General features: G+C 39.3%; 2 protein-coding genes across 2 annotated transcripts; both read left to right on the top strand.

Moving 5' to 3' along the window:
- Window positions 1-1,656: 1,656 nt before the first annotated feature.
- FOMMEDRAFT_144895 (uncharacterized protein) lies at window positions 1,657-4,237 on the top strand (the record flags this gene model as incomplete). The annotated part of the gene is made up of 2 exons (XM_007263362.1): window positions 1,657-2,267; window positions 2,326-4,237. The coding sequence occupies 2 exons, from the start codon at window positions 1,657-1,659 to the stop codon at window positions 4,235-4,237; spliced, it is 2,523 nt and encodes an 840-aa protein (XP_007263424.1).
- A 1,249-nt stretch (window positions 4,238-5,486) lies between these two features.
- FOMMEDRAFT_17624 (uncharacterized protein) lies at window positions 5,487-6,433 on the top strand. The gene is made up of 2 exons (XM_007263361.1): window positions 5,487-5,637; window positions 5,700-6,433. The coding sequence occupies exons 1-2, from the start codon at window positions 5,512-5,514 to the stop codon at window positions 6,126-6,128; spliced, it is 555 nt and encodes a 184-aa protein (XP_007263423.1). The 5' UTR covers window positions 5,487-5,511; the 3' UTR covers window positions 6,129-6,433.
- The last annotated feature ends 3,141 nt before the right edge of the window (window positions 6,434-9,574 follow it).

Here is a 9,574-nt window from a genome sequence, read left to right as displayed (position 1 = left end):
TGTTTACATTGTAGGAACAGGCTTATTATAATGTACTTGAAATTATTTAATTATATTCTACTATCTCCTTCTTACACTCCCCTCTACCTCTTACTCTTACTCTACCTCTATATCTCTAGAGTATATCCCTTCCTTTTCTGAGAGTTGAGCTACTGTTTTTGTTTATTAATCTCTCTCTTCTTATAAAGTTATAAGTACTTTATTATTTAATAACAATACTAATCAAGCTCTTCCTCCTTTACTTCAAGTTCATATCCTTTCTCCTTTAGTTATCACAGCTATACTACTATCATACACCTTATCCTGTCTAATCTGAGGGATGTACCTTTTTTTTCAAAATAATAACATTAATTTTACTACTAATACTTGTAAAAACTATAATTTTTATAGTTGTAAAAACAACACTTGATATAAATCCAAGTGATAATATTTAAGTTATAATTTCTGAGATGTATATACTTATAATGTATATAATTATAAATATTAGCTTTAATTCATAAGTTATGAGAGTGGAATTGTGTATAAAAAATTGTAAAGTTAGAGATTAGTAGATTTGCATATTCTAATTTATTAAAATTAGATTAATACCAATATTCACTATAACTTGCTCAAAACTTCACATAAAGTTATACAAAAAAATATTTAAATAATATACATGCTAATAAACAATAATGAAGAGTTATAACTTACTAAGATTATTATTTGAATTATTATAAGGTGTACAAAGTGTGGGAAAGAATTTGTTTCACTCCAAAAGCTCAATTTCTCATAGTCTTCATAATGTAAGTGTGATAAGTTCTTTTCTACTTGTTTTTTTGTCTCAAAATTTCGGATATATATTCATTAGATATCTGGCTACATACGTACAAAATTTCATGATGATCGAGTAAGATTTGAGGGAGGAATAGTAAGAGTGTCCACATGTGGGTACTGACCGCAAGGGGCACCGCGACAGTAATTGAAGCTCCTGAAAATGTGATTACATAATGGCAGAGGTGAACACTCGCTCCTCATCCCCATTCCCATTCTCCGTACATTTTGCTTCCGCAAACGCATTGATCAAATCATGGCGAAATCATTTGGAACTTTCGTATCGCTTCTTCATACATCGTGGCCCTATTAGAATAAACCTTAATGATGATGGGGAAAGATGCGATGATAACTGCGACCTTGCGTGGTAGGACACATCTGAATTTCAAGCCCAGGTAGATCATCTGAAGCAATGTAGTCCTGGCTTAGGATCCAAGAACGATGGTTTGTTGTCACGTTGCTCGGCCCTATTATGTTGTTCACGTCTCAACCATGGATCATAGCGCAAATAATGCTCGTGCGAAATGCACCAGTGACGCAACTGCCATGTCCTTTATGAAAAGAAGTGAGTTATGTCGTATGCCACATCCTTTAAAACCTAGCTAACGATTCCGGCTAGAATTTCTGCACGGAATCACTGCTAATCAGCCTCTGTGACGTAGATATTGGACGGTCTGAACCACAATATCTGGCCATGCTGACCATACCAGCCATACTAGCCTTACAACATATAAGAAACGATGGGAGAAGTGTACTTCGAGACCATCCGGCCCCTTCCTTCGTTTGCCGTCCAAGCCCTCCCTACCTGTGCCCTTCAACACCCTTGCTACCCGCAACGCCTCCGCCATGTTCTTATTTGCCTTCATCATGTTCCTCCTCTTCTCTCTCTCCGCTGCTGCTACTACGCCAATTGCCAAAAGGTCTACCCATTCCGCTTCGTCTCACCGTGCCATCGTCTTCGTTCTCATCTTCGTTGCGACTCTTGTCATCCTCGCCCTCCTCGCCTTCGTTGTCTATCGCGTCTTTATCAAAGGTCGCCAGTGCGAAGACCCGACCCCGAGGTTCATTCCTTGGAGGCTCCTCCTGCGTATTGATACGTCAAGCAATCAATCATCCGACCTCGAGAAGGGCGCAAAAGGACTGAAAGTGCCCATCGGTCCAATATCGTCACCTGTTCTCCTCTTCGGCACAGGTTCAATGGTCCTGGATCCAGGTGCAATCCGCGAGGCAAATTATATGGAAGGAGTTGGCGTTACGGATGCGCGTCCTGTTTCGAAAAAACATGGTGCCATTGTCACTCAGGGCAGTCAAAATAGCGAATATGCCGATCAACCAATAAATCATCCCTTAGGCCCCGTGAAACATGACATATTCGTGATCAATAACGAAAAAGGTCTCAATGGAGAAGGCCTGACGGAAAAGGATATTGAAGCACTTGGAAATGTGGCAGAACCATGGTATATTGCGCCCTATCCTCGTGCCCTTCACTGCCGTTTTGACCTAGTTTTAAAACAGCGATGACGATATTACTATTTGCGCGGAAGAGCGCGCTACGTTTGTTGAGAGGTTTAACACATATTACTGCCGCGAAGAAGATGAATGTTTTGCCCGACCTGCGACGACGAGAGTGGCCAAGACAGGCTTGTTTGACTACTCCTCTTCGTCTTTAGACTCTCTTAACATACGAGATCTGGTGAACTCTACAAAATCCAACGATTCGGAAGAGGCATTTTCACGTTCACGTGCTGGAGATGAGCGGAATGTTACCACTTCACCATCTTCAGCATTCAGTATGTCCGATATAGCGGACGATGATACACTGCCTGCCCTGGCACCTAACTCTCAACTCGAAGCTATTGACTCTCCGACAGACCTACATGAGAGACACCTGCAGCCGTCGCGGTCAATGTTCGTGTCAAAAGAGGATGCTCAGGCTTTCTTGCGGAGCTGTCGTGTTGACATGCAGAGGGACCCGGATGTTCATGTACTCATCCTCAATCCCGCCAGTAGAGCTTCTGGCCCAAATGATCGTGCAAGTATGCCTACCAGCCAAGCTAGCTCGTTCTCCATGGAACCTGAGAGTACGCAGAATGAGCCCCCATGCTCATCGAAGCGGTCATCGGCGATGGCATATCGACCTGTTCTGTCGTCGCCTCTTGCATCAGACTCGGAAGGTTGTAGATCTCCGCGATCGAAATCGTTCTCTCGTCCAGAATGTTCAAAGTCACCCAGCATCGTATGCGACAACAATTCTGCGAGCGAGCTGCTTGTTGATGTTTTGAGGCGTTCATATATAAACAGAATATTTACAAAGACATACAGCGACTTGCAGCGGCTGATTGACGACGATGACCTTTTCCACCATGATGAAGTACCTCGACCGGAGTCTCCGTTATTCTTCGAATTTGAAGTGAACCCGTCGTTCTTTGGACCTGAAGTGATTGATGCACTCTCAAACAATATTGAAGCTAAATCATTTTATGTCGATGATGACAGTGTCGAACCGATGGAGATAGCTTCTACGTCGTGGCTTGCAGAAACCACGATGGTTGACGCGACGCTGGATAGCACAACGCCAGCATTCGCTCAGTCAAATTCCGTGCTCTGTAAAGATACCCATGCTTTTAGCTACGACTCCGACATTTCAAGACCGGCGGCTACTCTATCGGAACGCGTAATGAGATCCTCGTCAACTGTCTGTACTCGGTTGCCGGCTCTGGCCGAAGAGAGCGAAGAGGATACAGACCCCTCTGCTTCACCCACATTGGCGATGCCATCCAAAGTGCGAGATGAGGGACTCTCTTCTGAGGAATTGCCAGCTAAGTGTCATACACTGTCCCCACGACATAGCGTCAAAAGCAGTTCATCGTCCGGCAAGACGCTCGGCAAGGCGATGGGCTCTCCGGCGCGGGGGCATTCAGTATCAACGGAAGTCACCCTCCCAAATCCAATTGATAACCTGCCACGCAGTCGTCAAGCTCAATCAACGACGCCGATTACTAAAATATGCCGCGGGCCACCTGCCGCTGGACCGACCCGACAGAAGAGCGCGACCACGGGTAAGAGGGAACATTCTGTCAGTAATTCCCTATCTACGAAGTCAACCGTTGGTCCCACCAAACCACTTGAAACTTCTCGGGCGAAGCGGAGAAGTCTGTCTGATATCTCGAATCTGGCAAACAAGAGCTCGTCATCTTCTACTGCTACTAGGCAATCTTGTTTTCCTGTTTCTCCTTCGAGAACCCCTTCCAATCCACGTGCACGTAAGTCATCAAGCGCAACCAACCCTATCAAAAGCTCTCCCCCACCATCTCCTCCGCCACGAATCTCTCCACCGCCTATTCCGCCACGTCGCCGGCGCTCAAGTACCTTATTCTCGCCTTCTCCTGCTGTAAGAGATGCTGCGCTAGCTATCAAGAAATCTTAAAAGTCTGGAATATTACCTGCTTGTCTACTTGTCTTATCGTCTTTCCTGGTTTTGCTCGCTTCATCTGGTAAATTCAACCTTAATAAGTCTCGTCCTAATTTCTATTAATTCTTTGAGCTCTAGTCGGTCCTCGTTCCTTCATCCGTTCTTCGATTATTTTGTCAAATTTTTTCATCCCGACTTATGTCTGTCTGTTCCTTCATTGTGGCGCAATGTATTCCTGATTATACTTCCACATGTTTTCGTTGCGTGACATCGGACTTCGACACTGTAATACTAGCTTATTTGATTCTTACTGGTGTGTGGCTTTACTAGAAGCGTTTCTGGCACATTTCTGCTCGGGGCAATTACAGGAGTCAATTCTTCAAGCCTCGAGGGCTGTCGATAAGGTTGGCTAGGCAAATCATAATGCTGGTACCCTGATTGCGCGAATCCGGTCCATATAGTCAATATACTGTCCGCCTTTCGCATTTTATTACAAGGAACATTGCTTTTTGGTCCTTATGTTCTGTACCCGATGACGTAGTCACGCCAAACGTTTTCGACGGGATCGGACTTTGAATTCTCGTGATCCTTGCTTGTTCCGGTCCGTGAGTGGAACACATAAACTTTTATCATGCCAGTCATTTCGAATGCTGTTCTATGTGGAAAGCTTATAGTATAGCTTCTAACATAGCCTGTCAAATCTACTACAGTCTAGGATCTGGATATACGATGTGAGTCGTTAAATTTTGCGGAGCTGCGGATATCGGAAATCAGGTGAAGTGATATGATCTTACTCCTCCATAAGTTGACTCAACTGGCTGGTCCTTGAGATGTGTTGTACCGTCATTGTCATCAGAGGCCAGTCTCTGCCTGAAAGGCTTGGATAGCCTACATGGCTTCAAGAAAGCCGTCGCACTTGTTGAATTGAAAACTCGTAGTCGAAGACCAGCAAAACATGATCCAGCACGATGCGGTGGATTACGGCCTAGGAACGGCACCGTTATCCGCGGTAGGTCATGATGTACATTGAAAGTTCCATTCTCACTAGTACAACGACTTTCTCACAGGCAAGCTAGCAAACCGAGTCGCAATTATGAAGAAAAGGTGCAAAATCCGCAGTTTTCCCTTTCGAAGTGTTTAGCATTCAAACATCTGTGCATAGCAATTTCTTATCCAAGGCTGTGCATCCAGCATCTTTGTTTGTCTAACACTGTAGTCCCATAAGAATCTTAGCTTCAGCAAGTGTTTCTCTGGAGCTGGTTAACGGCAGTGTATTGTTGGGGTGGAGAATGGTTCTCACTCCTCTGTCGTGGCTTCCTGTACAACAAAGCTTTTTCCAGTTCATAAACCCCAAGCATACACGCACGGCCAGACTCTCAAGGAGTCATACTAAGTTACTGCGTATTCCTGTGCAGGTGAGTTCGGAGCAAATAGTGGAAAGATATAAAAGCACTGAAAGCACGTCTGTTCTTCTCAGAAATCCGCAATGCACTCTCGCACGTCCAAAACCCTTACTGCTCTCTTGCTTACCACAGTGCTACTCGTAGTAGTTGCTACGAATGCCGCACCTGGTCAGGTGCGCCCCATTGCTCCCTCCATACCGTGGAGTGCTTATGGCGAACATCATTTGATCCTTAAGTGTGCAGGCTGTGGCTTGCCGAATGGTGGATTGAAACGTACGGCGTCCAGCTCCATCCATTCTTTGTCGAATCCGCCTCCGCCTTCGATAACGACAACTACCTCCTTAACCACAGAAGTGGACGCGCGTGGCCTCGATGGACCGACCACCCTTTTCTCGTCTACTACGACCACCGCGGTCACGAGTGCAACCATCGATTCCGATTACACTGCTCATCTCATCAGAGTGCACAAACCCGATCCGGATTGTGCAGGGTGCATTATTTGAATGGGCACAACGGAGAACGGAGGGAAGTGTATTTTCACTCGCAAAGGAACTTCATGGTCTATTATTGGATATCCTCGGCGCTTTCTTTGTATGTCATTGCCAGCATCATCTATTTCTGCCTTCAGGACACGCGCTACCCTCCCACTTTCTGAAGCACGTTCTGTTATGCCGCCCACGTACATCGTTTATCGTGGTGATTGATCCCTTTATACCCATCCACCTTTCCTCCTGTCACTTTTCAAACGACTTGACTTGTCTGCTCGTTGATTTTGTTTTGTTTATTCCACGCTAAATTAATTAATTACGCTAATTGCTGTCTAATTGCATTGTGCAAGCTCACCATTTCAGGCTCATCTACACAACAGTTGTATTGTACATCCTGCCTGACTTGAGTCGCTCGGCTTCCATCGGGGAAGTGGGCTTCAAGCACACACTGCTCGAAAACCCATACACTTGGATCCACTTTGTATAAGCCATAGGCTGATGTACTACTGAGAAAGATGCACGGAATGCCCATCAAAAAGCATTGCGTGTTGTAGTGATCAACCTCAAGGTCAGCCTGTATCCGAAACTATTTACAATGCTCCCTTATTATTATTATTGTTATTATTATTATTATTATTATGTATATATCAAGACTCGGACTAGCAGCTTGATCAACCCAGCTCTCCGTTTACTCTGTATGAAAGGCAACTGTGAGTCGTAACCCAGATTACTTGAGTGATCAAGTCCTTCTTTCTTCGTTTCATAGAATCCGCGAAGACCAAGGCTATAACTCGGTGCGTCCTGACCTGAAGCTCATCTTCATTAGACTACAGATTATTGCGTGTCGACTTCAATACAATAATGCCCCATGACAGTGTGTATCATTACAGTCTCATCTGCACGGAATTACGTTCCGAAGTACGACACCTTCGACTAATCTTACGAAAGTACTCAACTTTCAGATGATACAGTTTCGGGTGACCAAGTATTCGACGAAACAGTCAAGCCTTCAAAACCTGTCATCTACGACCGCTCATTTTTCGGAAAATTGACGAAGAGAGTACAAGAATGGGAAGAAAACAGAAAATGCTATCAATGCCTGTAGGTGCATAATGCTATAACAACAGGTTTGTACCCCCTTGACAGATTGCTTCAGATAATAACAAGGAGGGAGGAGGTGTGGTGACTGTTAGCGTTTACACAGCCACTGGAGAAACGTAGTCAGTAGGATGAAAAGCAAGTTATTTGTAATATGTGTTGTAGCAAATACTAAAGTAAGACATTTATAAGTATTTAAAAAAAAGTAAAATTGTTCTATTTGTCTTGTAAAGTATACACTATTCTGTCGAGCCAATCTGCTAAAACATACTGAGTTAGTACCTTTTTTAAAAAAATAACTTTGTTAGTAAATAATTTATACACTTGAATTATTTTCCTTAGCTCTTATACTACTTACTATTTTTTAATGTTTTATTTATTAGTTTTATGTGTAAATAATATTCTTATAATGTTTACAAGTACAGAAATAGTAAAATACTCAATTAAGAAAAGATTGTTAATACAGTACTGAATGTACAAGAATATACTATTACTATTGTATATTTTGTATACTAGTACTAATATTTATTAACTATAAGGTAATAAGATACTAGTGTATTAATAAATATATTGTTTATAATCTATTTACTCAGATTATCTTTATAAGAGTCATAAACTGACTTACTTTTAAATAAGATATAAGAGATATAATTATGAAAAAAACATTATATAGTAGATTCAAGAAGACTTGACAGTTAATACTAGTTATAAAGTACAACAATATCATAATTTTAGCTTGAATTAACAACTATTTTAGTATATTTATACTACTAGTACTCTTTCTGTTTAAATATAAAACTTATACTGTTTAATATACAATGTATTACTTACTTCCTTTAAGATACAAAGAGTACAAACTCTATAATACTTTGTTATACTCTGTATAGAGTCTTACATTTTATAAAATAATAGTTATTATATATAAACTTTAAATTGAATACAAGCTAAGAATATTTTATAATTATATACATTATTTACAGATTACAGTATAATGTTTTACAATATACTATACTAGAAAGTATACTTTTAACTAATATTGTAACAATTGTACAATTTCGACTTTTTAAATAGTATACTTAATATAACTAATAATATAATTAAGAAACCTTTTACTAATAGTTTAAACAGTATTATAGTTAGATTATTTACAAACTTTTAAAATAAGAGATAAAGTGTAAGCTTGGTAGCTTACCACATGTGAACAGCTACTGTTGGGGGCAGTACCTCAATTTGGTAACATGTGCTTATATAGAGTGTAGGGTATGGATCACTGATCAGTGATTATACTGGCCTTTTAGTGTAATGGTTAACACTGCTACACTAGTGTTGACAGAGGATTACATAAAGATAGTATTAAAATAGAGAGTACTATTAGTAGTTGTAAGTATAGGATACTATAATACTAAACTTATATTTAATCTAACAGATTTTATTAATTATTAATAAAACTAAGAAAAACATAATTATTAATATTATAAAATTATTAGAAATAGTACTAAGCTTAATACTATAGAACAGAGTCTTATTTACTATTATATTACTCTTAGTAAGTCTATTAAAATATTGTATAATAGATTCTAAATACTTATATAATATATTACTTTATTAATATTAAACTTTTAGTACACACAAAATTTATTAACAAGTAGTTATATTTAACTACTTGTATTATACTTACAAAATACTATTAAGTAAAATGCTTAATCTTAACTAATTAGTAGAATGAGTTACTAAATAGATTAAACTCTTAATGTTATTTGTTACAAATTATTATTAGTACTACTATACTTATATTATATAGTATTTTTGTAAAATTATAATAATGTATAAATTTATTTTTAAATGTACATATAAGTAATCTTACTAAGTACTTATATTTTACACTTTACAAACTATTTGTCTAGCTCAATCTTTAGCATAATATAAATTATTTTATATAAATATATATTTTTATACTAATATGATTCTTAACTTATAATACTAATAAAGTATCTCTAACAGTTATACTATTATAAACTATTGTCTTTTAAGCAAATAAGATTGACAGAATGTAAAGTATAAAGTAAACAGTACTTAGTTCTTACTACAGTATATGACAAAAGTATTGCACAGGTGAAAAAAAATATATAACTTCCCCAAAACACAATAATATTACACTCTGTAAATTGGTACTTATAGTCTAGCATTTTATGAATACAACACTCTATAGAGTATTAAATTCCTTTCAAAAATGAGTGAAAGTAGAGAAGAATACAAAAAAGGTCATTTTCAACTGTTTTATAGAGTACATGCATAGTCAACTAAAAATCACTAAAATTAAGTTCTAGATAAGTATATCTTACCTATACTTTGAATGAAACAAA

Source organism: Fomitiporia mediterranea (genome assembly GCF_000271605.1).
Source record: "Fomitiporia mediterranea MF3/22 unplaced genomic scaffold FOMMEscaffold_2, whole genome shotgun sequence".
Classification (NCBI taxonomy): Eukaryota; Fungi; Basidiomycota; class Agaricomycetes; order Hymenochaetales; family Hymenochaetaceae; genus Fomitiporia; species Fomitiporia mediterranea.
Note: the sequence above shows the minus strand (reverse complement) of the source record. Positions and strands in the feature narration are given on the sequence as shown.